The following is a 27,681-nucleotide window of genomic DNA, read 5'->3' on the forward strand; positions in this document are numbered from 1 at the left end:
GTTTCGAACCTGACTGATAGAGTAGTTTAAAGGAGTTTAAACTTCTCGCGATTACTTCGAGATACAAAACATAAGACGGAAGATAAATCCAGAAGAAAAAATTTGCGATTATTCTGACGTCGACTCCGGTCCAAAGATTATTGATTGTGACTCATAAATTTCAGAACTCGAGAATACTCAACAGGAGCAAAAGTCTTAGTTCAAGAATACAATAAATCGTTTCAGAATCCAAAGACGTGATCGTAGATGATGAAATCCTGATCTGTTAGAGAGATGAAAGATCATTTTTAATACGCACTTATGAATGGGAATTCATTTTAATATCCGGATTTCTGGATTTATACTTGCAAAGTAAAATAATCGAGTTGTTTTTGATTTTTAAAATGAATTTGCATATGAATTCTTGAATCCTTTTTCTCTCTTTGAAAGTTGAAATTTTATTGCATTTTATTAGGTTTTTATAACAGTAAACGATTTTGACCGAGAGTAAATGGAAGATCATTGCAATTAATAATAATTTGATAAGAAAAGAGCTCAAATTTATTCAGGATTCTATTTGATTTTAAAATGTTGCTTTTATTTCTTTCAAATGTTCATAAAAAAATTGACAAGTTTATCTTATATAAATTCGAATCTGTTTAGAAATTTTGTCAATGTCCATTTCAAATTACTAAATTGAATCAAAGTCGATAATTGAGTGTATTTTTTTGGGACTTCTTTTAAACATTCTGTCTTCTTTGCTTTTATCGTTAAAATTTCATATGAAGCTTTTCGCTTATTGTTACATTTTTTTAATACAAAAAAAATTTCTATATTTTGAACTATTTACCTGCACGATTCGTTCGAGGCTTTATCTGACTGACGATGAGTCTTGATCAGTGGACCAACACAACGTCAGGATGGCCGAGCGGTCTAAGGCGCTGCGTTCAGGTCGCAGTCCACTTCTGTGGGCGTGGGTTCGAATCCCACTTCTGACAAATCCTTTTGTCTCAAGAAATAAAACAATAATTTTTGATTATAGTATACATATATTTAAACATTATACACGAAAGAATAATATAAGTATTATGCAATATACTATCACATCATTTGATGCATTTAGAATCGATTGTTGCCAGCAAGTAAAGGAACGAATTTTCTCTTTCAAGAATTATTCTATAAATCTTTCGGATTGTTTGTATAGGGCAACAATAATAACAACCAGAATAACAGCGAGTAATTTTCGACATCAAAGCTTTACTGTTACCAGATGTTTGCCAAATGATCAGGTGTAACGTTCATTAATTCAGATGAAAAGACTCACGCTCACTCAAGACATTGATGGGTCCTAAAGTCAAGACATGACTAGTGTCGTAAAATAAAACGAATAATTATAATAGAATATATTGATATGTCAAATGTAAAATTTCTCATAAATATTTGACATAAATAAAAATTATTTCATGATTGAAATTAATAAATGTTATATAAGAAAATATATATTTATTATGTGCAGCTTGTGTCTTTGTATACATATAACAAAAATTGTTTCTATTTATCGAAAAATTATTTCCCATACTAGAACAAATCTCGCACAATCTTTAAACTTTGAACTATACATTATTTATAGGAAACATATATATTGGATAAATGCAAGATACATCTGTTAACTGGATCTTATACATACATATATATAAACATGTTCTATAAAAGGCTTTTAAACGCGTTATTACATACATCGCATATATGTGATACGAATTGGCGCATGCGCGGCTTACATGAGAGGAAGAGTTGGCAGATTGATGTCACTAGGCACTCGTCGTCAATATGGCGGATAACGACTTGCTCGTTACAATCTCGGGCGCGGCGCTTTCGCTGCTATTCTTCGAGAATGTCCGCAGTGTCGGCAATCAGGTAAAATCGATCGTGTCATAACTTTTTAATAATTTTACATGATTTTCTGCCGATGAAAATTTCGTCGCTGAAAAAATTAGATGCGTTTTTACTCTCTTATAACCTCTACACTCGGCGAAAATGACGTTTTGTAATCTTACAGATGGGCTTCCTTCTCGGGGAAGCGCTCGAATTTGTCGTCAAGACCTACACTGACTCCGATAATCAAGTGGAAACCGTCAAGATTCATATTAGTGAGTGTAATTGCTTCGATGCTTGATATCTACTTGTAAACAACGAAAAAGATAAGAGAGATCAAGTGCAGAAAGTGCAAATCAAATCATTTTAGAGAGATACAAGAAGTGCAGTTAAATAGGACAGATGATAAATGTTTGAAAATATTCCCAGATTTCGATGAAAATATGTATTAACTCGAGTTTTTTTTTATACGTAAAACAGGATTCGTAAAATTAAAAAATTATTGCTTGGCATTGTAAAGAGAATAATGAATCATTAAAAAGTTAAATTTCTAGAAAATCTGTCACAGATCTAATAAGCGCGCGATTTTGTATAAAGTATAATCAATATATTATGAGCTCATCTAGTTGAATAACAATTTACTTGAACGTATTTATCAAGATTGTTAAAGTTTTTGTGTATTAAAATTGAAATGTAAAAGATTAATATATAGAACTCTACAAAGTGCTTGTGTGTTTGTTTAAAACAATTACTATGTAAATGACGGATTATAAATTAAAATAATTAGATGTTGGAATAATAATGATAGTAACAGTAATAATAATATTGGAATTAATAATTAAAGTATTAATAATTCAAGTTTGTCAAGTTTTACATCAAACTTTTTCAGATAGACAATATCATGTTTATTTTACTGTTTGTATTGTCAGGGAAAACTGACTCATCTAGGAATTAATCTAAGAATTGAAGAATTAATTTGAGTAGAACATTTCGTAGTTAAACCAAAAAAACTTTTATATCTTAATCATAACTTATTGTTATTATTATTATTATTATTACTGTTTTTATATTATTACTTTCTAATTTATCATATTATTAAGAAATATTAATCACTCTTTTAGATGTGGAGGCTATTGTAACATGTCCTTTTCCTGATATTGTGCATGATTCCATTTGTATCAACAAGGAGAAATTGAAGGATTTTGTGCATGATAAGAGTAAACAAGTGATTGGTTGGTTCCGCTTTCGCAGAAACACAACCAATCTGACTCTTACATGTATAGATAAGCTTCTGCACAAACAATTTGCCTCGCATTTTTCTGGCGGAAATGGCTGCAAGGAAGATTTTTTTCTCACTTGCCTTCTCAACGCTTCTACTTCTGAAACATCTGGTACTCACAAGTTCCGCCATGTGTTTCTCAGGCAAAATAAACGCGGGTAAGTATCATATCAAGATTTCTTCACTTAATCAATCTTTTTTCACTTAAATTTTTCATGTAAATTCTTTTACTAAGTAAATTCTTTGCAATTTGAATCTTTTTGATGTGAAATCAATTAGTTTATTATAATTTTATTAATAAATAAATATCTTCAAAGGCTATAACATAATTATGAGAATTTTTACATAAATTTACATGCACTTAAATTATTATCATTATTTAATTTCAAATTACATTTCAGATTATATTTTTATATGATTCTTTTTCTTTTTTGATTGGTATAATACTATATTCAATCGTTTTTATATTTATATTTAAAATATAACCTTATGACTAAAATACCTTATGACTAAATTGATATTTTTATAAATAAGCATGTTCATATATTTAAAAAAAAAAATGATAATTTCGACTTTGATAAGCAATGAAAGCTTTTTTATATTATTGTCTTACAATTTATTATTGGTTTTATTATTGCTTTTATTATTGATTTTATAATTGATTATTACAGAATATTTGAACCGATATCTTTAAAAATAAACAATCTGGGAGATGATGCATCTAGACACGATGGTTCAGATTATAAACCGACACCTGTTAGAAAGTCTACACGCACACCTGATGGTTTTACTGAACTAATAGAATCATTGAAGTGAGTAAATATTTATCAATGTAATAACTATTACGTTATTGCATTTAATATATTTTGTCTCAAACTATAAGAAACCATTTTCATAATCTCAATCTATTGATTTATCAATTAAATTATGTATTTATGTATTTTATGTAAATATATATTATAGTTCGAAATTCGGAGCTTTAAATATTTGAATATTTGTTAATTAATTAATATTGCATCTAACATTATCCATTCTTTAATGGCTTTTCTAAATATGGAATGCATACTGTGAACTGTTTATCTTATATATTTTATAATATTATATATACAGCTTTAATATCACGAGCTTTTTTATTTTAAATTCTAAAAAATACATGCACATTTCTTTATTTTCTATATTTTTACAAATTGTTACTTAAAAAATCGTAAATGTTTTATAATAATTGAAGCTTATTTTTGAAAAAGAATTTTGTTACTTTAATTCGAATATTATAAATAATATTTGATTATCAGAAAATATATGCTTTATATAAGAATGTTGCATTAAATTAAATTAAAAATTCTGAAATCATCGTTTTATACTTTAACATTAAAATATACAATAATTAAAAATTAGCAGTTAGATATGTATTTTTTATAGTTTGGATGTAGCAAGGATAGGTGGATTAGACTCCGCTATGTTAATTCAAAGAGCTGCTGAACAACATTTGATGTCGCTAATCCCAAAAGTGTGTGAATCCGATCTGGAGGTAGCCGAATTGGAGAGGCAAGTACGCGAATTGAAAACCAAAGTTACAGCTCAACAATCGGCCAAAAAGTCGAAAATCAATGGCGAAAATTATAATAGAATCTTTAAAGCAAGCAGGGAGAATTGCTTTTTGGAAAAAAATGATTCTGCGGCAAAAAATGAGATGAGAATCGGTGATGATGCGCGTCTCCAAAGAGAGGACATCCCATCTTGTGTATGTTATTTTAAAAATTTGTTTAGATATTAAATAATATAACTTACAATATATGTCCGATTTCAATCAAATCTTAATTTAAGCAACAAAATTGCAAATGATAAATATTAATGTTCAAATTAAAGAATGAAACATTAAACACATTTATATGTATATATTACTCTTTAATTAGGCCACCAATAATCGAACTTCCTGCCGCAATACTGCTGCCTGCATTGCTAAAAGCGCGGAAAAATCTCGCCGATTGGGATGCAACAGTCCACAAGAAAGTGGTAATCAACATCAAGAAATGCAAAACTCTTTCACCAGTAGCAGGCGGAATTTCATCCCGGAAATTGCCACTGAATCTATTTGTCAAGAAGGCAGTGAGATAAGCCTGGGTAGAGGCAGGGGTAGTGGTCGGGGCAATCATGAATTCACGTCGGGCATGAAGAAAATACGTCGTACTCCAGTCACACCTCACTTGCATTCTTCTCGCGAAAGAAGCACCACACCTCCAGAACAGGATTTCTCTGACGCAGAATGCCCTGCTACTCCATCTCCTGTTCTCAGGTGAGAGGCTAGAAGCAAATAAAAAAAAAATAAAAAAATTTTTTTTTAATTTTAATTTTTTGAAAAGAAAACTAAGAAGTTAATTAGAATTAAAGTAAAATCGAAAAAATAATATTGTTGCTTTTTATTTAATTAAATTGACTGAATTACTGATTTATAAAATAAAAGATTACTTCGAGAAATTAACTATTTTACCAACAAAGATATTCCTTTAAATTTTAAGCGACTAAAACAATAAAATTATATTGAGAATGGTATAACAAATAATTGTTTATTTCAGTAATACTTATACTTAATTGTACCTCATAGGTCTTACCAAATGACAAAAAAGGCAAATTTGGACAAGTGCAGTTCAATGACACCATTAGATATTTGAGTGAAGAAATTAAACTTCAGAGAAATATATTATTTCGATATTTCTCTAATTTCTGGCGTTCAAAAATTTGAGAAAGATTTGAAAGAACCTTACTGAAAAAAATAAAAAAAAGGAAATTCTGTTATATAAAATACAACATTGAAGGAATTTGAAAAAAATTTGAAAGAGTTCAAAGAGGAAAAAAAGAGAAGTCTCATAATTAAAAAGAATCAAAAGACATTTCTGGAGACGTTACTGCCCCTGATCTTTGAGAGGGGAATATTTATTGTAAGAAGTTATAAAAACAATTTTTGTATCAATTATTCTATTTATAGGTGCCTTAAATTCTGCAAAAAATTGATAAAACTTGATTAAGTGTTCGACAAAAGATTAATTATCTATTTTGTTTCTTAATTCACGTTTGTTATTTCAGTTTGTTTATTGTGCCATTGAGTTTCTATACAAAGTAAATATATTTTGTTATAAAATAACATGTAAAGTTTTTAGTTAGTATACACTGAAAATACTTTGTAAATAAAAACAAATTGCAAATTGATGGTTATTATATTTTTATGAGTAAAATAATTAATAATTTAATTTTAATAATTAATATAAGTTAACTATCTGGCTGCAATATATATGCCTAACTATAGAATTGAGAATACTAAAAGTATATGAAATTTTCTTTTAAATAATTAAGTGTATGTGTAAAATTTTCGTTAATTTATGACATACTGATTAATGCTTCTGATTCTTTGAAAAAGAATAAAAATATTTATATTATTTTTCGTTTTTGGCATCATAATTTAATACAGCCATAGTGAAAAAATAGGAATCTTATAATATAAAAATAAGAAATTTAAATACAATATGTCATAATTGAAATGCATTTTCATTTTATTTTGTTAGAAATTTTTCGAAAGTATATTAAGGATTAAAACATCGTAAAAATATAATAGAAATTAGAAAAGAAAATGTAAGAATATAACATAGAATATAAATATTAAAATATATAACATAGAATATAAATATTACAAATTCAAATACTTCAAAGAATATCTAAAAAATAGAAAAATGACATGATGCCAATTCAAAAATTTTTATTTAAGGAACGCAATTTTAGAATATATCTGCAAGATTGCTCGGTACCCCGGTGACTTCCCAGATAGTAGCTGCCAATCTTCGGGAATGTTCCAGAACGCAAGTTGAAGTGGTCAATCCTAAATGCACGCAATATAGTTCGTAGATCCGAACTTTGCTCGGCGAAAGTTTAGGAAAACATGTCTCGGTTAATTTTCTATGCAGAAAAAGAATGAAAGATTTAAATATTTGTGATCTTTTCATATTATATTCGTACTATATTATTTTATAAATTTATTTTATAAGTAGCATTTTATCAGTATTTTAAAAAATGATTCTTTATTAATAACAAAAAATTAATTTATGTTGTGTGTAAAATATAATTAAAAAATATATATATTATGTATTCTTTAAATATTCTCTCTGTACATGCATTGATATTAAATAGAAAAAAATTGAGATTTTAATATATATTTATAAATAATAGAACAATCTATTTTTCTTTTTCATATTTTCTAATATGCATTTTAAAAGTAAAAAAATTTAAAGATTTTGTACATTTATGATAATTATCTTGTTAGCACAAAATGCAACAAAAAAATTATATTTTTAATGCCAGATTCAAGTAATTATAACATTGTTATAATTTATATAGAAAAAAGAATTTTTCTATGGCCAAAGAGAAATATTTAATTCAAAAGAATGTGACTAAAAAGATATTACCTGTAATAATCTCCACAAAGTATACCTGGTACTGGAAAATTTTTCATTATATAATTGAGATAGACTTTACATTTTGGTGGTGAACAGCCCTGAAAAAAATATTTAAAAAAAATATGTACTTATATACATAAATAGATAGATAGAACTTTTCACATACAGAATTATCCTCAAACCACAGAAAGTAAGAATAATTGAATGTGGTATCTTTCCACATAACTGATAAATGACCCTCTTGTAAATGCATTCTACTTTGCTCGACCATGTTCCAAATCTAAAAAGAAGAAAATAGATTTATTTATAAGCATTTTAATTATGTTTATACCAGGATTTCTAAATCATTGTACGAGTTTTATTTGGTAAATGGAACTCAGATAGTTCAAACTCATAAAGAAATTCTGTATTTATATTATGCTATTTCCTGTGTTTTGTTTTTCAGCAAATAGACTGATAAAGAGAGAGAATCTTTTTAAATATATCTGTTAAATCAAATATCTCTGTTATCAATGTTATTTAATCTGAATTGACCTAACTAAATTTCCAATCTAAAATTAATTTGATTTCGTATTAAGATGGATAATTTTCAGGTATTTTACACTTGTATACATATATAAGTAGTCAATAGGACTCACTTTTTTCATCGTGAGAGCAAGCGTCTCTGTACTAGTAAAATCTATCGTGGGTGCAACAAGTCTGTGGGTCGTCCTGTCGATGTAGATGAAATGTACCAAACCCGGAAACTCTTCAAGATACTTATTGATAGTTAGGGAAGTTCTTGAAAAATGTATAGCATTAAGGAGATATAAATAAAAAATGTTTGTATATTATCGGTTTTTTATATATTATGTGATTTTTATATAAAGTATTTTCAAATAAATTTCTAAAATATATATAATTGAAAAATTTTAATAATGTTTTTGTCATTTTTCTTAAAATAGGAAGCCATTTATATAATTTGATTGAATATAGAAAATCTAAAGATAGAAAAAAAGAGAGATTATTTTAAAGTACTATTATATTTTTGTTTTTTGAACATATCAGAAATTTACTTTATAAATTTCATAAAATCAATGAATTAAAATTTTTTATATCAGCATTTTATAAATAACAATTCAATAAATTTTACTATCCAATAAATATTTTTTAGATGAAAGGAATACAAATCATAATCACGTTACTCAAATTTTTTAGAAAAGGATATGATCCTAATGTGAAGTTCTTCAGAGCTTTAACTTTCAGAAAATCGCTGAAATCATTTAGCTTCTGTCTTACGAGTCTACCAACTGTTGTTAGAACATCGATTCCTTGCTTTAGAAAATTCCTATCAAAACAAGTTAAACGTAATAATTCTTTCAGAGTTTCCAGGAAACCGGAAATATTGGCCTCGATTTGCAGAACCACTTCGAGATCTTTGGAGCGCAATAAGTCGCTATACTTTTTTCGAACAAAGTCCCATTTAGTTTGCAATCTCTTCTGACACATATCGACATCATTACTGACATTAGAACGATTTTTTTTAATTCCTTCCAGCACTTTTCTTATCGCTATATCGAGGTTTTCAAAAGCAGGCTTTAATTCGTCGAGATCTCGTTGAAATTGCAGATTGTTTATCAGATTTAAATAATGGAAGCTGTCGCATAATCCTGAAGAAATGGAAAGATTTGTGGCTTCTACGATTGTTATTAAGTTGATAGAGTTTGATAATTCGAAGATGTGAACTGCATTAGCTGTGTAGTTATGCTGGCAGCCAAGGAGGAGCAATTGACTATAAAGGTCATCATCAGTCAAGGACGAAAGGCCTTCATTCACGGAAGAATCTCTAGAACCTCCTATAATAAATGAAAGATAATTGTAATCTATCTAAATTAAATTTATTTCTTATTCACTTCGAGTTTTCTATTATGTTAAATGAAGAAATATATCCATTAACAAAAGCAAGTAATGTGTTGTAAGAACTTACGAAAGAGATCTGTAATATCTTCTGAGGTAGGAGTAGCCAGTTTGGCTCCAAAGTTTAATTTCGTTTCATCGCTTTTGGAAGCACTGCTCTCTGGTAATAGGATATCGCTGTCATCATCATTACTTTCACTATCATCATTATTCTCCAATCGATGCTTTCGTTTATTATTTATTACCCAGCACAGTAATATCATCAACAAAATATCCGAAGCATATAAATCATGAGCGTTTTTGCTGGAATACAGTGACAAAAACTTAGAACCCACTAAGAGTAGCACATGTAAATTGCTAAATTCGGGCTGCGAACTCTTCAACTTGTCACAGGCATCATGCAGCACCTTGAGGACTGAGGAAGCTACTTCTGCATTTACAGACAACTGTTCCACCGCTTCCGTAAGTACACTCTGTTCGCAATTTCTTAAATTAGACCACGCATCCAATAAAGAAGATACCAGACACACCTTCTGCCAATTGGTTTTCAATCTGCAAAGAAGGAAGCAATTAATTATTCAGATGCTTCTAATTAAAGATTAAATGCAAAAATTGCTATTATAACACAATCATTATCATTACTATTCTATTAATCATAGCAACCATTTATTATAGCTTGGTTACAATATACAATGTGTACTAAGCATTGCACTTTTAATTTTAAATATAATATCTTTACTAAATTTTCTTCTTTATAAGAAATAAAAAGCTACTGTCATTGTATAATATCTTAATATACTTGCCACTAACTTTTACAATCTCTTATATTCTTATTTTTATTATATACTACCAACTACAACATGATAACTACATACTAACATTGCAATATCAGGACCACAGACATGCCGTACAATGGATACACATACGCCCAGTGTGCGTCTCATGAGTTCTATTTCTTTCGTGGCAATATATATGAAGGTATAGCCAATATATTCATCGAATACCATATTAGTTCCATCTTCAAATTTCATAGAGGTATAGGAATTTCCAAATTGTGAAGACATTACATGCTGAGAAGTAACAATGGGTGAAAACAGCTGCATTATGATATTGGGACTTAGTATGGAATTTTTCAAGTCTCTGGTATCCTACAAAAAGTATTTACATTTTCTTATTAACGACTTATAATCAACAATTTGTTTGTTACGTTAAAATCCTATTTTTTTCACATCTAAATATTGTAATAACTTTTTAATAATTTTTCTGTTCTCTTTCTCTTTCTCAAGAATATTTAGAAGAATTTATGTACAACTTTGACAAGTGTTCTTCATAGAATTAATCATCTCATTGTTTTTAAATCTTACCTTATCGTCATCGAGCAGTCCTTGCATCCTTGCTAGCTTCAAGATGTGACTCGCGAATTTTTTATTGCATTTTGCAAATAATACATCGTTCAAATGATCAAATATCAATATACCTTTCATTTCGTTTACAGTTTCACACATCTACTCTTGTTTGCAATATAATAATGTATAATTGTCAAATATCTTTTTGTCAATCCTGATTATCTCTACCACAAATAAACAGAACTACTATTTTCATTGGATTTCCTGTTCTCATTGATTATGCAGACAGTATTGTTTATTGATTATTGTTTATTTCACGAGTCGGCAAGACAGACTATGGAAAATACTTTTCCGAGATGAAATCAAATCTTATTGGCTAGTTGAAAATGCGATCTTTTGATTGGACAATCAAATAGGTTACCCTAGGCATCGATTGATATGAGTAGTTGTCCGATCATACTGTGTCCAAATGAACCTCTCTTCAACGGGTAAAAATATTCTTATCATTTATCGATATCGTGCTGTGTGAATAATTGCGAAGTGTTCTTTCGAAGCGCTATAGTCGCATTAGTTTACATCATGGTTGCCCTACGATCGCTCGCAGTTGTCAACGCTAATTAATTTGCATAATGTCTAATAAAGTGAGTACGTCGAAAACTTGGAAATTAACAAAATTATCGAATTATATACTACAATTTTTGTAGTATTATTTAGTATATTTTTTACTACTACAGTTTGACATTTTACAGTCAAGATTCCTTCGCACATACGTCAACCTCGAAACTATTGACATTTTTTACTATGTGAATGTCGATAGAATATCATTATAATAAGGCGAAATAGATTTGTATTTACTGCCATTTTAAAACTTCACTATACACATCCTTCATCAACTATAGAACGCATGACTCATTGTTTTGATATTTTATTCATGAGGATCAATGATAAAAAAATTAGAATCCTAGTAGAAAGTAATGTTTAAAAATTTATGTCGTTCCTACAACAATTCTTTTCAAATTTCATTTTTTACAAATATAAAAGAAATATACACAAAATGTATATATATTTTTGAAATAAAAATAAAAATTTTTTTTTTTAAATATAGAGATAAAAAAGAATAAATCATAGTCCGTAGTTAAATTATTGTTATTATATAAGATTGTTATTATATAAGATGTTATCACAAAGAAAAAAATATATATGCCTATAAAGTTTTACTTCATATCTTGTCATTAAATTTTTTTATATTAATAATATTTTATTTCTCTTTAGGGAGCTACTAAGAAAACTGAACTTAAAGATGAAGTTAAAATACGTACACGATCAAGATCAAAAGTTCTATCAGGCAAGGAAAGTGATGCAGAAACAACGAAAAAATTGGAGTCTAATCTTCCAAGAAAATCTCATACTATTGAGCACAGAGGAGATGGAGATAGATCAAAACTGTTACAGAATTCCATCACAAATAGAATACAATCAACTAGAAATATTAGTAAACCATCTATTGGATCTTCTCAGATTAAGACTGTCAAGCAAAGTTCTTCATCCTCAATATTGAAATCTAGTCCACATAATGCTTCATCTAGTCACTTATTAACGAAAAAGAATACAAGTTCTAAGACGAAATCCGAAAATGCTATTAAATTAAATGATGATAGTACAGTCAAGAAGAGGAAATCTAGAGAGCAAACGGGATATTCAGAAAAAAGAGGCCTTAGTACAGTATATATGTCAAAGCCAGTTGCGAGCAAGCTTAATATTAAATCTAACGAAAAGACTGTGCATCGAACATCAAGAGATAAAGAAAAATTGCAAGATTCTTCTGTACTTGATCAAGCTAAATCACAATTGTCATCCAGAGAGCGTAGGAAATCCAGAACATTAAGTCCCAGTGAAGTAAGAATGCTGCATAGTGTTGTAAAGAGACCGGAAATAGCAGAAAAGATAGAGCAAAAGAAAAATATCACAACAGATCCATCTGATCATCCTGATGCACAAGCAGATTCGGATCAGGCAGACTATGATTATGAGGACGATTTTGAGGTAAAAAAAATAAAAGAAAAAAAGAATTGTACATAAGAACTAGAATTTTAATAAGCTTTTAAAACTGCACACAAATTAATTTATTCAAAAAATTTAAAAATATTTATTTGAAACTGAGTCAGGAATATAAAATTATGCCACTTCTTTCAGGATTATGAGTCGGACTTTCAAGAATGCACCGACAGCGATCCTTCCTTAATTAGCGAAAAGTCAGATAGCAGTGAAAGCAGTTCCCATCTAGAACCTATCGAACTGCGTTCTCGAGAAAAGGTACTATTCATTATATCTATATAATTAAATATATATATTTTTATACATATATTACATATTGTAGAAGAACACGGAACATACGAAAGTCGAAGAAGAACGTATGCTCGATTCGGGACACTACGATCTCGCGGAAGCGAGAAAACGGGCGGCACGGGTAGAATCTATGCTCGTAAATCAATCCAACACGCCGCCTTTACCTGAATTAAGAGAACCAGTTGGCAAAACGTTTAGGTTTGTGATAACTAAAATCAAATATCAAGAAAAATAATTTATATGCAATCTTATTATTTGCTTCTTATTGTCTGAGTGTTACATTTTTATGTAGCATTTTGTTGCATGTTTTTCTAATGTCTCTCTGTTCTGTTGTAAGAAAAATAAAAATGTGTGGTCAAATTAACGCATTCGCATTTATTTTTGGAGCAGTGATGACAGACCGGTAGAAAATAAATCTTTGCCGTCATCTACCGATGAAGGTTTCGAGGATAGTCGCTCCGGAGACTTTATTAGATCTCCGCCATTGTCGCAAATACCATTTATCGATTTTCGTAAATCGAAAGAAAATCAAGGCGAAGAGGTGATACATTTTATAAGAACGTATTATATAATTTGTGTACTTTATTTATTTAAATTCTGACAAGTTTGCCTTTTTTTTTTTTTTTTTTTTTCAGAATTTAAGAAAACTTCGAAGCCGAGGTGAGGAATTATTGGAAATGATAAAACTGGATTTTATGGAATGGTCGCTCTTAGAGTGCAATCCCATACCTTATGATGAATTTATAAGAAATTATGGGAAACTAAATACTCAACAAGTATGTAACGTATTGTATTATGATTGTATAATGGTTTATAACATATTATATTTTACCAGGTATGTACACAAACTGGCGATGATAATATGGACATCGAAATACAAACGGACGAAGTACATAGTAAGAATAAATGGACACAATTTCCTATAATCTGTAGAAAAGAATTACGTGACAAACGGGACATAAACTTATTCAGAATGGTATTAATTATTCTCTATTTAGAGAACTTGATATAAATTCAACAAAACAGAATTATTATTCTAAATTTTCTATTAAACTTTACAGGAACAAAATGGTGTCGGAAACGATTTGGATGAGCTAGATGATACAAATTTTACATTACGGCCATCATATGATGTATTACAGTTGAATGATTTTCTTAATCGCGCGGGCGCAGTTGTACTATCCTTACTGGAAGAGAAAAAACACGGTGGTACCGTTTTTCAAAACAATGTAGACGGATTATCGTTTAGTGATGGTTTTGTGAAACTCTCTGTAGATTCAGTGACGTTCTTAGCTACTAGACCGGTTAAAATTATACACTATTCGAACGTTTCCAATAAGATTCTGCTCACTATACACGCTTCTGTAGAAGAGGTAAGTGAGACTATTATACTATTAACTGTGGTTTAAAATAATTTAAAACAATAATTTTTTTTTATAGGAGATAGAAACCATAAGCAAACAGGATTACATCACCGATTGTTGCATTGGATGCGTTTGGAACATTTCCGAACCTTCGATGCCGAAGAAATTATTCTATTCGCAAAGCTCCATTACCGCTTGTTGTTTTCATTTAACGAATTGCGACATAGTGTTCGCCGGACTTGAGGATGGGTAAGGGACTTGAATCTTTTTCTAAGCTTTTACATTTCTTTGTATTAATTTAAAAATGAAAAAATGAAATAGGTCCCTGAGTCTCTGGGATCTGAAGGATGATGAGATGTGGCATCAGAAAATTACTGATAAAGCTAACGAGTTGGATTGGGTGATAAGAACCCCCACTTATACGACAACAGGAATTACGGAGTTAGATGCACACACATCGCAAGTTGTCGCGATACGTGTGCAATCTAAGACCGTTTCTGCTAAAAAAAGTGGCAATAAGTTTGTCCCTATCCAGGTTACTACTCTGTCATTGATCACAATATTAACATTTTACTATTAGAAAATATAGTTCTATTAATCCTCATTTCTTAACAAATTTAACAGATATGTAGTTTAGATGAGGATGGTTATCTCATAATATGGAGTATTGTACATAATATGGGTATAAATATCGATGACTTGGGACTCTCTCACTGGGGTAACATAAGACTTGTAAAGAATCAGAAAATGTCTTTAACAGGAAGAGACAAGGAGATGTAAATATAATAGATATGCAAATCTCGATATATATACCCAAAATTTTTAACTATCCGTCTTTCTTCTAGAATGAATACGTTTATTGATATGCATGTGGACAGCGCGAGTACAAATAATATTTATGTCGTGACTAACAGCACTAATGTTTTGCATGCTACTTATATCGGTAACAAAACTAATCCATTAATGTACAAACCAACTGAAATAAGTGAGTCGTAGTTTTTTTATTGCATTGAAGAATATGATTAAATTATTAATTACATAATTAAATAATAAATAATAATTATAGGTGAATGTGGTAGTTCAACTTGCATCGACACCTGTCCTTTTGGTCAATCATTTTTCTGGGTAAGACTTCTTTTATTATTTATAAATTTAAAAGTTTAATTGATTCCTATCAATCTGATCTTTATGTCGATTAGATCGGTTGCAACGACGGAACAATTCGACTTCATTACTTGAATACGGAAAAACCGATCGTACAATTAAAAAATGAACAATGTATGAACAAAATTAAAATTTTGCAATGGTCAAAGACGAAACCTCTGACTATATATATCCTGGACAATAATTCTCGGTAAGTTCTTTTCACAAATAAAAAAGAACAGATATATAGATGATGAATAAGATGATGTGATAAATGAAAATTAAAAATCCAACAGAATTCATATATGGGACTTAAGTAAGAATGACACCAGTCCAGTACATATGTTGTCTATGCAAAAGGAGGGAAAGATAAACAGTATGCAGCTGTCTCCTTGCATAATAGATCAAGATATGATGAATCAATACTTGGTGAGTTTAAACAGATAAAGTTTATACTCTAAAGAGATTTCTATACATTTTACATTTTGAAATATATTTTTTCAGGCCTTTGGCACCGAATCTGGTAATGTAGAGGTACACAAACTGAAAAAAGATTTCTACTATTCGAAAAAAGAAGAATTTTTACAAGAATTGAACGTGTTTTCGCGATATGTTTCGGTTCCATAAATAAGAACAAATATGGACTCGTGAAAAGAAAATATAGAAGGGCACTAATAGAAGAGAAAGATCTCTTAGAATTACAATTATTATTAATACTTTTAAAGAATTGGATATATTTATGGATTTTATACTTCCAATATATACGTGCGCTTAAAATGTAGATGATTTAGATATTAGATATCCGGTAAGTATCATTTCAATACAAGTTGAAATTCGCATTTTTAATATTTTGATATTTTTAACCAAGAGACAATCTCGCATATTTCCGAATTAATTATACAAGTATGTACTAGTAATCTTTAGTAATTTCTGATGAAATTAAACTTTTCTAATGTGTGCATTGAAGCACGTTTGAAAACAATTAGAATTTTGTACACTCTATGGAAGCTAGTTGAATAATGAGTGAGATTTTTGCACATGTATCTTTCTTTATCGCAATTCCATCCAGAGAAAATAAGTACCGTCCAGTGTAGATAATAGTATTTATAACACATTTATATATATACATATATATACATTTATTTATTAGTATTGTACAAAAAATATAAATATAAGAGAAAGGATAAAAATGAAATAATAAAATTATATTGTTGAGATATATGTAACATTTTATACATAGTCTAAATGATTTGATGTCATGTTTTTTTCATTACAAATAATTTATTATTGATAGTACCATTGAAAAAAAGTGATGATTCTATCTATAAAAATAAGTTAAAAATGGAATAAAATTTTTTCACATTTTATTTTTGAGAAAATTTATTTTAAAAATTGGACAGTTAATAACGTCTTATTATTTTTGAGCTTGGATTCCCAATTACTTTTCAATATAAAAATAAACATATAATTTATAAATATATTATACAAAGAATATATTTAAATTATATATTTAGATTATATATTTTCTTTCAAGACTGGTCTTATATATAATAGTGGTCTTATAATCAGACCACTAAAAGAATATGTATTTCTTAGAATTTTATATTAATAATTGCATTATTGAATCCACCAACATACAACATGCAGTGTCATTGACACAAAATTATACAAGCTTAAGATAGAGGAAAGATTACTAATCTTACAATTTTTTAATTTTATTTTCTCAAAAATTAAACTTTGTGTAAAAAAAATCTATTCTTTTATACAAATCCAGACTTTTATCGATTGTACTATCAATAAAAAATTATTTTGTATTATCTGTTTTTAGAGAGCATATAGTTCAATGTCAGCAGCTCAACAATTAATTTAGAATAATGACAACAATCATATAAAGGGAAACAATTCCCTGGAAATGAGAGATCCATGTGCTTGCGGCACTACAAACTTCTTGCTTCATAAAATCTTCTATGATTTCGTCATAATTGCGTCCTCTCAGTACTTGATGACCATGTAACTCTAAATGTCGCGTGTTGTTCTGCAACATCAAAATCTACATTTATCACATTTATAATTAGATCAGAACGTTATTATATTGTAATATTTTTTATTGTAAACAAAAATAATATAACATCGCATTTTTTTTTTGTAAATGACACATCTGTGAAAAGATGCACTTTAAATTTAAATAAAATTTATCGGTATTTAACTCATTTAATAGACACACCGGAAAATACTTTTTTGTATAAAAAATTTGAAAGTGATAAAAATTCTGAAATTGCAAGGATACATATTAATGACACGATGTGTGATTATTGTGTCTGGATCAGGGAGATATTGGCCAGAATTGAGGCCGAAACGGAGAAGAGGAAAAAAATAAAGTCGCGGGCGGATCCGGTTATCGTTGTTCATGGAGGCGCCGGGAAAATTCCTCAATATGCGCGAAAATTTATGCTCGACGAGGTTAAACTATTGTTTTTGTTATATCGAACAATGTGCAAAAGTTTTATAAGAAAAAGAGAAAAAAAATACACGATAATCAATGAATGAATGCAGGTGAAAAATGCCGCTGTGGCAGCGTATCGCGATCTGATTAGAGGATGTTGTTCGCTGAACGCAGTCGAGCGTGCGATCTGTCACATGGAGAGCAAGAAGTATTTTAATTGCGCGTACGGAGGTTCCTTAGACGCTAACGGCGAAGTTGTGATGGACGCTGCGATAATGACAGACGATTTACGCGTGGGTTGCGTAGGCGCCGTTCGAAATATAGCACATCCTATAACGTTAGGTCTGTCATAATAATTAAATGTTTATTTTTGTAAAATGACCAAAACACTCAACATTCTTACAGCCAAACTAGTCCTGAAAAAAACGGAACACATGTTGATAGTCGAAGATGGAGCGCAAAAGTTTGCCTTGGAATCAAATTTTCCCACTTTGTCGCCTAGTCAATTGATCGTAACGACTGATTTAAAAACATCATTACAGGAAGGAGATAACGGTAAAAATAAAGACTATAATGGAGAAAAAATATAATTGCTAAAAAATATTAATTGTAAAATTGATGATATCAAATGTAAGAAACATTGAACGATTCGAAAAAGACACTGTTACAAGACGGACAGGAACAATGCGATACGAAGAAATGTATACCGGGATGTGTAATCAAAAGACATGAACAGGAGAAAAAAAGCGTTACCTCGGAAATCATTGAATCAGATGAATCTTTGATAATCGAGCCTGATATTTTACAGGTTGATTAATCATATTCATTATATTCTTCTAGATTTGTACATGTGTGAAATGTTCGAGCAAAATTAATAGAATTTTTTTAAGATTTCCTAAATTCCAAAAATTTAAAAGATCTTGTTTTTAAATATCTAATATGGCACTTCATTAAATTATAAATTTAATCTGCTTTTACTCTATAAGTCTATTTATCTATACTTTATTTAAAAGAAAGAGTGTTTTCTCTGTCTACTTCACAAATATATAATATAAAATCTAGACAGATTTATTGTGGATTTAGAATATTTTTATGATCCGAACATTTCATACTAATTGCATAAAAATATTTTCATGTTACAATTATACTACACGAGCTACGTGAGATATATGAGATATATATCGGAAAGAATACTATATTATTAGCTCGGCGCGGTCGGAGCAGTGGCATACGACCGGAAAAAGCGTCTCGCCAGCGGGACTTCGACAGCTGGAGAAGCGGGAAAACTGTACGGAAGCATGAGCGCGACCGGTACAGCGATCGGTTGCGGCATTTACGTTAATCAAGATGGTTCGGTGTCTGTTTCGGGTTGCGACAAAATTATCTACAAATACGCGCCAGCACAGCAAATCCTTCGTCAATGTATGACAACGTCGATCGATGAAGCGGTCACCGCAGTATTACGGGATCTCGAAATAAAAATTGGCGTATCTTCACCGAAACCTGATGTGGGCGTGATCGCAGTGACCGCCGAAGGAGTACCATCTATATCTTTCAAATGCACGCACTTCCCCTGGGCATACTGCGACAAAGGCTACGTTTATTATGGATGCGCGAGAAATGAAAGATTTTCGGAGAAACTTGACGTTCTCGAACGTCCGTTAGATTGCATGTGCGAAAATTCCGATTAGCAGAAATGTTAAGCAGAGAATCTTACCAATCTTGATCAAAGTCAGAGTCACTGCAAATTCAATGGGTACATTTCTGGGTACATCTCTTCAAAATATTTCTTGTTGCTCTAACTTACTTATTTTCTTTAAATCTCCATAGGACAAGAGCGAGCTTTAAAGAATCAGTTTGAGAACATTTTATCGATCTTTTTACGATAATGTCATTGCTTCAAGTTTATCTTCTTAATATCTCCTTATTGTCCCCAATATTAAACTACATAATTTTCTATTTTCAGTGTTTCATGTTTAACTTACGGGAAAGATAATGTTGAGATTGCCTTCGTAAGGTCCATAAAGTAAGAACGCAGGTGACTGTTTGTTAACTTTCTTCCCAAACAGCTTATCCATTTCGAGCAGCATGGAATAAATCTCCTGGCGTCTTAAGTCCGTCATATTCTCATTCGATACTATCTATCAAGACAGAAAAAATCTGTATTTACAAGCAAAATTATAAGTCGAAAGAATAAGAAGAATCTATTATTCACACAATGTATCTAATATTAAATTACTATTAAAGAAGAAAGAATTATACCGAACCAAGAGTTGTCCAAGCGAGCAAATACGGAACTTCTTGCGAAGTATCCGTCAAAGTCGGACCTAATATCCTATACTTGGGCATTCGGTTGACATTCTTATGATCAATCTTCTCGTGATAAAAATCACCTGCAATATTATAAAAGGTACGTGTTAGAAATAATACAAAAGACATTAGTAAACTAAAATAATCAGCACAACTCACCGATTTCTGTCTTGCTTTCTATGGCCTTGAGATTAACGAAAGCAACGTCGACGATACCCGAAGTCAAATAATTGAAGGCATCTAAATCATCGTTTGTTCGCTTCATATCTGCATAAAATCTTAATTATTTTCTCTTACTCACATGTATTGTTTGTTTAATCATTTTTATGTGATTACACTGGATTTATTAACTTCAGAAAACAATGCCAGTTTGATCGCGATTCATATTACACTTATACATTACATGTCGTGCAAAATTTAGATATGATCTATCACATATGATCTGTACATTATATATTATTTATATCTTTATGATCGTTTATCGCGTCTATGCATTCAACATATAATTACCTTTTTTGCATAAAGAGTGCAAATTAGCTGGAAGCTCTTCGTTGTTATCGAGAATATTGACAAGGCAGCTATCCTTGAAGAATTTTGCAACAGCCTGTGCATCTGAACAATCCCAATTTTCGTCTGATATGTTTCTCATTAATGTTACAAAAGCGTTCCAGCCTGATAAGACATCAATAATTAAACAAAAACAATTCGGCGATTGAAAAATAATATAATTAGAAGATAAAATAATATATTCTAATTCTTTTATAAATATATATATATATATATATATATATATATATATATATATATATATATATATTATATAAATATATATAGAGAATCGCACCAATGCTTTTGTATCCCGTAAAAGACGCTTTGGCACCTTTGAGATCCTTTATGGTCGTAAATGCGGACTTAACTTTTACAATTGCCACAATTCTATTTATTTCCTCTTTTGCATTAGTCATCGCATTGACGATAGGCTTTAAACCTTTCCTATAATAAGAACAATATAAAAATAAAGGGGAGAAATACTTTTCCATTTTCATCTATCATATTTCCTCGTCAGCATGATTTTCGCATACTTACATTCTAGCTTCAAGAAGTTCCTCAGGATGCACGAAAAAGATGTCCATTAGATTGTCCTGTATGGCTTTTAAGCACGATTCTCTGTTCTTTTCCTGGAAGCAATAGATCATCGGTTCAACACCGTAAACTATAGAGGCGGCTCTCAACGAGTCACATTTACGCGACTCGAGATTGGACACCACGCACCACCGCACTTCTCTTGAAGGCTGACAACCCGATCGAGCATAAGCGCTCATGAAATTTGGGACTGTAATCGGAAGATATAAGGACAAACGTTAGGACAAACAACACTAGGTATTTAATATTTTATATTTCTAAATGTATTCCTGAATATTGCGTTTTTAAATCTTATATCAATTTAAATATTTTTTAATTGATTTCTATTTCTCTGAACCTATTGAAATTCTTCACAAATCTTAGTTAATAATTAATTGTTTTTAAATTGTTAATATATTCTTGATGATAATAAGGATTAATCGCACAAGCGTTTTTTGTGCAGCTCAAAAAAACTTGCATCGTAAAAACTTACATTAATTAAACGGATATTATCTGAAACGCGAGGAAAAATTATATTATTCAAATATATGAAACATACAAGTTGCAAATTTTATACGATATGTATACATGTACATTACATCGGGATAAGTAATCGGACGGTACTTCTAGTGTGTCTACATCGGCCACAGTGATGTAATAATTTTCCATCAGCTGCAACATGGTGCTTTTCCAGCAGAACGTTGTATTGAGAACCGAACTCATCATTTGAGCAATATTCGCAGCACTTTGCCTAAAGAGAAGTATAAGGATTGATAATTGATTCTTCAATTTTGTGTATCTTCGCAAAGTTGAATTAAAATGAATTAAAATTAAGAAAATTGCACTTACATTGTAGCTATGATGACTGGCCACGGTTTTGATATCCAAACGCATGGTTCATCGAATATAAGCGGCTTTGTGGTACCGTCCGGACACAGAAACTTGTAATCCCGTCTATCGACCATCTCAGTCTGCATCAAACCACAATAGATGTTAATATCGCGTTAAAGAATCGCGTTACAATCCGCCATAGAGACTTTTTGGATCAGCGGATGTGATGCTTCAAGTTGTTATGAATTGATTTTTTTCTTTTTTTTTTCTTGGTCAAGGATATGGATCGGATCAAATATGGATGATAAGCTGATCTTTACCTTGAAGTGCACACGAGCGTCGTCCAATCTGACCCAAGCGACGTCTCCCATATTATCGGTAAGACACAATAGAGCACCCTCCCGTCCATAATATTTGTCGGTGTTGTAACAACTGGTTGGATTGTCGCACGCGGCGCAGAGATTCTTGTATTTAGATTCTATAAATCATAATAATAAGACTTTATACAGGATAGATCTAAAAATCCAGCTATACATTCAGATTTTATACAAAATTTAATTCTGAACAAAAAGTTTCCTATAAACATGGGTCGAAAAATGCTTCCTTAAAAAGTTAGCGTACAAAACCTTTGAAATCACGGTTATCGCATTTCCCTGATATTTGTAACAATATATAAAATAATCGTGATTTCAGAGGTTTTTGGTAATTTTTTAAGGATGCATTTTTTGATCCATGTTTATAAGAAACTTTTTGTTAAGAATTAAATTTTCTAATAAAATCTCAAAGTCTGGCCGAAAAGTTTGAGCCCACCCTGTATATGATAGATAAACACACTATTAATTATAATTTCCACAGTTAATATATGCGTTTATATTTCTAGAATTTCATACATACTCAGTTGATAATCAAATATTGTGTCCGACGACCACGGGCCAGCGATGCAAGCCATTTCAAAGAATTTGGATAAACCATGCACTCTATTCTCGAATAGTGTCATATTTAAATCGCATTCTTTGCGAATTATCAAGTTTTCGAGATACTGAAATATACGAGAGATTGATAATACACCAGGTAAGTGCAACAATTTTAACGTGCTCATATAGGAAAGACTCGCTAACCGTTGAAATAACTGTAGACCAATTGTCGAAGCCGGGATGACATAATCGCTTGCCTTTAATGTCCCATATGCGTTGCACATTTTTATGCGCTATGGCTACTATTTGAAAACGCTCCGCTTCTGAAAAAAAAACGCTCTTTTAATAGGTTGTTCTAATTTTAGCGATAGATTCTTTGACATCAAGTTAATGTCAAAGTAACTCTTTTTTCGAAAATCCAAAGTATAAATACTTTCAGGATCATTTCAGGATAATAATCTATGTAATAATAATACATATATATACAAAAAAGAAGAATATAACATTTAAGTAACTTATATTTTATCAAAGATGTTTAAATTTTTTATTTGAGACTTAGTTATGAAACGCACTGAAAAACTGCAAAGTTCGACATTTTTGTAGTAAAGATAAGAGAATAATGTAATAAATCGGAAAATTTATCAATCGTCGAAATTAATGCGTTAAGAGTAAAATACTCTGCATACAATTTTATCTTAATTACCGTGTTGGATGAGTTTTAATTCACTCGTGACTAGAACTTTGTATAAGTAATAGTTTTTTATCGCTACAAGTTCTTCTGGCTCCAGTACAGTAAAATCAACATCACCTCCAATTATGCGTCGTATACAACCGAACCTAAATTAGAATTACTTTTATATGAACATTCTGCTTGCATAAAAAAAAATTAAATTAATCGAGCCGAGCAATAGATCTTTCTGAAAAGGTCATATCTCCGTAGCAATCTATAGAAATGAAAAAAAAATGCAATTCTCCTAAAATATACTTATTGATATATTATATAATACGTGTAATTGTCGTGTATCATTACTATAAGATGTTATTTTATTAATATTATTAATTTATTTTTAATTTAATTTTTAGTTAATTTTTAATCACAAGAAATGTTGTGGAAATAATCATCGCCATTTTTGATAGTTGAAAAAAAAGATAACAGAAAGATATGGCTTCTCGAGAAAGAAAACTTTCATAGATCAAAGCTAAAATTAAAAAAAAAATTATATTATTTATGATACTTGCCTATCAGTTTCTATGACACATACTATTGGACTCTCATCCAGTTTCGAACAAAGTGAAATAATTCTTTTTGAAGTGTAATCAGTTTTCACTACGCATAGTCTCCCTAAAACGTCATAATGTATTTTTTAATATATTATTTTTCGAAATAAAAAAAAATCGAATATTACTTTAATTTTATTGATATTTTTCTATTATGCTTTTTTCTATGAATTAATATATTGCATGCAATTTTACTAGTGTATAAGAACTGTTAGAAGATTCTTTACAAATTCCTCGAGAAAAATGTTTTTATCGGTGATTATCTTGTGAAAAAAAAAGAAAAAAAAAAAAACGCGGAAGGCAACTAATAGTTGACCGTACAACCTTCCAACTTCCTTTTAAGACAAAACAATAACTCGCGTGACGCACTTAGCAATTTTACAGTTTAACATTTTAGCAATGAAATTGGCAATCTTCTTCTCGTGAGATAATCTTATTATTAATATTTTCTTTATTATTAATATTATTTTGCTATGAATAGAAATATTTCTGCATAATATTTTGAAAAATCATATATATATATATATATATATATATATATATATATATATATATACAAACAGTGATGAAAAAAAAAATATTTAAAAAAATTTTAATATAATAATAAATATTATAGTCGGATAATATCGTCGCAATTTTGGTTTCATACTTACATTTTTTATTGATATTGACAGATCCATGGATATTTACAAAGATGACAAGCATGAAAATAAGCCAGTGAGATATACAAAAATCTATGATTGTCTTCGGATTTGTCGCCATATCTTTTGAGAATAAATTTTTTTGTTACATAATTCTTTGAACAGAAATTTTTAACGAGTCTAATTAACAAGTCTACATTCGCGAGATTCATTTAACATCGCTATCATATAAAGGCTAACTATGGAGAGAATCACGTTATATTATGATAAACTTATCACCGAGTTCTATTTTTCCAAACCAACATGCATACAATCAAATTTACTTAATGTATGCATATTTGATATGTCACATATATAATAAAATATATTTTAATAACAAATATTCTATACATGCTTAAAATTGTTTTTTATAATTTTATAATTTTATAATTTAAAAAATTTTTAACATTTTTTTATGTTAATGTATCATTTATTATGTTTATGATCACATATATATTTAGAAAAGAGATGTTCAAAAAAATAATTTTTTTCTGAATAATATTTATTTGCGGTAACATTTAGCTATATCCACACGATCTAATCGATCAATTTATATCTACTATATATTATATTTTAAGCAGCTTTTGATTGAAAATTGTAATTGTCCTTTTTAAGCAAGATAGATATATTCGTGTTAATGAGACACTTTGTATATTTTTTTCTCGTAAAACTAAGTTGTTATATATTGGAATTATTATTATTTAAGAAAATATTAGATATTTAACGATAATTTTTTGCAAAGCAAGTAAGAACATTAATGTTCTTTTTCATTTCTGATATAAGAACATTTATTTTGCCGACGCCGAATATACATCGACGAATCATATATACTTTCGCTTTTTAACCTTGAAACTTTTTGCTGACAAAGAATATCTTATTATATAATAGACCGAACCGATCCAAATTTTGCTAAACTTATGCAAATCGCAGTTGATTGTAATCAAAACCGAATGTTTATCTCTCCCATAAGCAAAACAATATTTTTGAAAATATTTTTAAAAACATTCCAATGAGCAGTAATATTTTTTAAATGTTCTTTTTTATATTTATTATTAATATTTATTATTTATTAATTGTACAACATATAATTAATAAATAATAAATATTAAAATGTCTAAATCTTTGAATATTTAAACTGTTCTTAAATACAACTTGCAATTTTCAAATACGTTACACAATGCTCATGACATTTCGATGACATTTCGATTCAAAGAGCCGGCTCCAAATTTTCACTAATTCTCTCATTGCGTACCTTAACATCGAAATTCTCATTCATGCAGTAAATCACGATTTTTCACTCGTCTTGTTTGCTACGTTCTTAGAAAAAAGAATAGTCGAGATGAGCTAAGAATATGCTTGTAGAAAATAATCCGACTTTGAGAATATCATCCAATAGAAAAAAATTTGCACTGAACTTTAAAATCTTCAACGCATGTTACAAAAACACCACTAATGATCGGTCGAAACTTCCGACTGTCCGGCGACTTGGATCACACACAGCTGATGCTTACCGCTGATCCAACCGATTTCGTCCAGTGTTTGCATGTGTGCGTGTGTAGGAAACTGGAATCACATTAAATCTGGTGGGAGAGAGAGAGAGATGGGGATGGGAGGCTTCTTTATAATGCGTACGACGCGTGTTATGTTATGAAAGTGACATTGCTCATGAGAGCCCAAGAGCCCGCTGTTTATACGGGAAATGCTTTGAAACTTTTATATTTTTGAATTTTTTCTTCAAATTTTTTGTATTTCTGAAAAATTAAGAAAATGTTCTTATGATCGCTGTGTTTCTCTCTGATTTTCTTATAATAGCTTTAAAAATACTAATGGATTTTTAAAACACTTAATTATTATTTTAGAAATGAATTAGTGTGTGTTGTTATTATTATCCCCACTATACCATTGTCAAAACACGAGGAATTGAATTCATGGTCTTTGATTAAGAAATTGATTTATTACTCAAGATAATTAAAACTTCGAACACATTAATGAATATCTGAATCATAAAAGAAAAATTGCATTTTATAAAAAAAGAGAGCTTCTTATGAAAGAGTAGTTTCATGTTTTTTCTACCACGATCCATTCATTTATAATTGATAGAAGTATATAGTTTGTTTTACTTTCATATATTTTTTCAGCAGATGAGACTATTTCTTTATTTAAATTTTTAATAGGAATGTAATTGCAGTTTATGTACATGATTCATACTAATAATTATTTATTAATAATATCGCGAATTATTCTCATTTGAAATTTATAAATTCAATTTCTCGTGCTTTGACATTACAAGTTAATCGAGAAGATTATTTACAAATCATGTTTTTTAAATCCGTATTTTGAAGATATAAAGATTATACAAAAATTAAGAAAAAAATATAGATATTACCAAAGCAAATATTTTATTTTACAATCTATTAGAAATATACATATTGTGTG

The 27,681-nt window shown here is 29.7% G+C and overlaps 5 protein-coding genes and 1 non-coding gene across 10 annotated transcripts; 4 read left to right on the top strand and 2 right to left on the bottom strand.

Moving 5' to 3' along the window:
- Nucleotides 1–893: 893 nt before the first annotated feature.
- Nucleotides 894–977, top strand: Trnal-cag (transfer RNA leucine (anticodon CAG)). The gene has a single exon. It is a non-coding gene; the product is annotated as a tRNA-Leu (tRNA).
- Nucleotides 978–1,685: 708 nt separating this feature from the next.
- On the top strand, nucleotides 1,686–7,010 carry LOC126850467 (BRISC complex subunit FAM175B-like). Of its 3 annotated transcripts, none has more exons than XR_007687549.1 (8): nucleotides 1,686–1,893; nucleotides 2,036–2,126; nucleotides 2,973–3,288; nucleotides 3,802–3,942; nucleotides 4,550–4,871; nucleotides 5,044–5,423; nucleotides 5,733–6,066; nucleotides 6,888–7,010. XR_007687549.1 is itself a non-coding variant. In XM_050593517.1 (7 exons), exons 1-7 carry the CDS (start codon nucleotides 1,807–1,809, stop codon nucleotides 5,797–5,799), a joined length of 1,404 nt encoding a protein of 467 aa, XP_050449474.1. In that variant the 5' UTR covers nucleotides 1,686–1,806; the 3' UTR covers nucleotides 5,800–6,332. The 3 variants fall into 3 exon arrangements, 1 of the variants encoding a protein (XP_050449474.1); XR_007687550.1 differs by having other exon boundaries at nucleotides 6,902–7,002; XM_050593517.1 differs by lacking the exon at nucleotides 6,888–7,010 and having other exon boundaries at nucleotides 5,733–6,332.
- LOC126850465 (BLOC-3 complex member HPS1) lies at nucleotides 6,652–11,202 on the bottom strand. The gene is made up of 8 exons (XM_050593511.1): nucleotides 10,833–11,202; nucleotides 10,348–10,616; nucleotides 9,539–10,020; nucleotides 8,780–9,407; nucleotides 8,211–8,349; nucleotides 7,739–7,852; nucleotides 7,582–7,670; nucleotides 6,652–7,075 (listed from the first exon to the last, which is right to left on the bottom strand). The coding sequence occupies exons 1-8, from the start codon at nucleotides 10,971–10,973 to the stop codon at nucleotides 6,898–6,900; spliced, it is 2,040 nt and encodes a 679-aa protein (XP_050449468.1). The 5' UTR covers nucleotides 10,974–11,202; the 3' UTR covers nucleotides 6,652–6,897.
- Nucleotides 11,203–11,315: 113 nt separating this feature from the next.
- LOC126850453 (cytoplasmic dynein 2 intermediate chain 1) lies at nucleotides 11,316–17,643 on the top strand. 2 transcript variants are annotated; one of them, XR_007687546.1, is made up of 17 exons: nucleotides 11,316–11,455; nucleotides 12,087–12,857; nucleotides 13,008–13,127; nucleotides 13,192–13,358; nucleotides 13,551–13,701; nucleotides 13,796–13,936; nucleotides 13,996–14,136; nucleotides 14,222–14,533; nucleotides 14,601–14,773; nucleotides 14,846–15,059; nucleotides 15,149–15,300; nucleotides 15,370–15,509; nucleotides 15,591–15,649; nucleotides 15,724–15,878; nucleotides 15,964–16,096; nucleotides 16,172–16,472; nucleotides 17,496–17,643. XR_007687546.1 is itself a non-coding variant. In XM_050593491.1 (16 exons), the coding sequence occupies exons 1-16, from the start codon at nucleotides 11,444–11,446 to the stop codon at nucleotides 16,292–16,294; spliced, it is 2,964 nt and encodes a 987-aa protein (XP_050449448.1). In that variant the 5' UTR covers nucleotides 11,316–11,443; the 3' UTR covers nucleotides 16,295–17,311. The 2 variants fall into 2 exon arrangements, 1 of the variants encoding a protein (XP_050449448.1); XM_050593491.1 differs by lacking the exon at nucleotides 17,496–17,643 and having other exon boundaries at nucleotides 16,172–17,311.
- LOC126850455 (transferrin) lies at nucleotides 16,782–26,805 on the bottom strand. 2 transcript variants are annotated; one of them, XM_050593494.1, is made up of 16 exons: nucleotides 26,757–26,805; nucleotides 25,219–25,329; nucleotides 24,527–24,629; nucleotides 23,991–24,124; nucleotides 23,492–23,610; nucleotides 23,268–23,412; nucleotides 22,694–22,851; nucleotides 22,392–22,513; nucleotides 22,142–22,293; nucleotides 21,507–21,753; nucleotides 21,265–21,413; nucleotides 20,931–21,092; nucleotides 20,580–20,687; nucleotides 20,373–20,503; nucleotides 20,096–20,251; nucleotides 16,782–17,702 (listed from the first exon to the last, which is right to left on the bottom strand). In XM_050593494.1, the coding sequence occupies exons 1-16, from the start codon at nucleotides 26,788–26,790 to the stop codon at nucleotides 17,529–17,531; spliced, it is 2,205 nt and encodes a 734-aa protein (XP_050449451.1). In that variant the 5' UTR covers nucleotides 26,791–26,805; the 3' UTR covers nucleotides 16,782–17,528. The 2 variants fall into 2 exon arrangements, 1 of the variants encoding a protein (XP_050449451.1); XR_007687547.1 differs by having other exon boundaries at nucleotides 17,559–17,702; nucleotides 20,096–20,247.
- On the top strand, nucleotides 17,709–20,214 carry LOC126850462 (isoaspartyl peptidase/L-asparaginase-like). Its single transcript, XM_050593507.1, is given in 6 exon segments — nucleotides 17,709–18,127; nucleotides 18,221–18,452; nucleotides 18,516–18,724; nucleotides 18,757–18,918; nucleotides 19,316–19,878; nucleotides 20,077–20,214. Coding segments are annotated over 5 exon segments (1,248 nt in total). The 5' UTR covers nucleotides 17,709–17,968; the 3' UTR covers nucleotides 19,802–19,878; nucleotides 20,077–20,214.
- Nucleotides 26,806–27,681: the final 876 nt, after the last annotated feature.

Source organism: Cataglyphis hispanica, chromosome 6 (assembly GCF_021464435.1).
Source record: "Cataglyphis hispanica isolate Lineage 1 chromosome 6, ULB_Chis1_1.0, whole genome shotgun sequence".
Classification (NCBI taxonomy): Eukaryota; Metazoa; Arthropoda; class Insecta; order Hymenoptera; family Formicidae; genus Cataglyphis; species Cataglyphis hispanica.

Excerpts from the sequence above, each read along its gene's own strand:
- LOC126850467 (XM_050593517.1), top strand. The coding sequence starts at position 1,807 with ATGGCGGATAACGACTTGCTCGTTACAATCTCGGGCGCGGCGCTTTCG. Across the intron at positions 1,894-2,035 it reads TCCGCAGTGTCGGCAATCAG|ATGGGCTTCCTTCTCGGGGA; the intron begins GTAAAATCGATC and ends GTAATCTTACAG. Across the intron at positions 5,424-5,732 it reads ACTCCATCTCCTGTTCTCAG|GTCTTACCAAATGACAAAAA; the intron begins GTGAGAGGCTAG and ends TGTACCTCATAG.
- LOC126850465 (XM_050593511.1), bottom strand. The coding sequence starts at position 10,973 with ATGTGTGAAACTGTAAACGAAATGAAAGGTATATTGATATTTGATCAT. Across the intron at positions 9,408-9,538 it reads AGATATTACAGATCTCTTTC|GAGGTTCTAGAGATTCTTCC; the intron begins GTAAGTTCTTAC and ends CATTTATTATAG. Across the intron at positions 7,076-7,581 it reads CTTTGTGGAGATTATTACAG|AAAATTAACCGAGACATGTT; the intron begins GTAATATCTTTT and ends TTTTCTGCATAG.
- LOC126850453 (XM_050593491.1), top strand. Across the intron at positions 14,534-14,600 it reads TACACGCTTCTGTAGAAGAG|GAGATAGAAACCATAAGCAA; the intron begins GTAAGTGAGACT and ends TTTTTTTTATAG. Across the intron at positions 16,097-16,171 it reads ATATGATGAATCAATACTTG|GCCTTTGGCACCGAATCTGG; the intron begins GTGAGTTTAAAC and ends ATATTTTTTCAG.
- LOC126850455 (XM_050593494.1), bottom strand. The coding sequence starts at position 26,790 with ATGCAAACACTGGACGAAATCGGTTGGATCAGCG. Across the intron at positions 25,330-26,756 it reads CGAAATCGGTTGGATCAGCG|ATATGGCGACAAATCCGAAG; the intron begins GTAAGCATCAGC and ends TATTCTCAAAAG. Across the intron at positions 23,611-23,990 it reads ATTAAAACTCATCCAACACG|AAGCGGAGCGTTTTCAAATA; the intron begins GTAATTAAGATA and ends TTTTTTTTTCAG.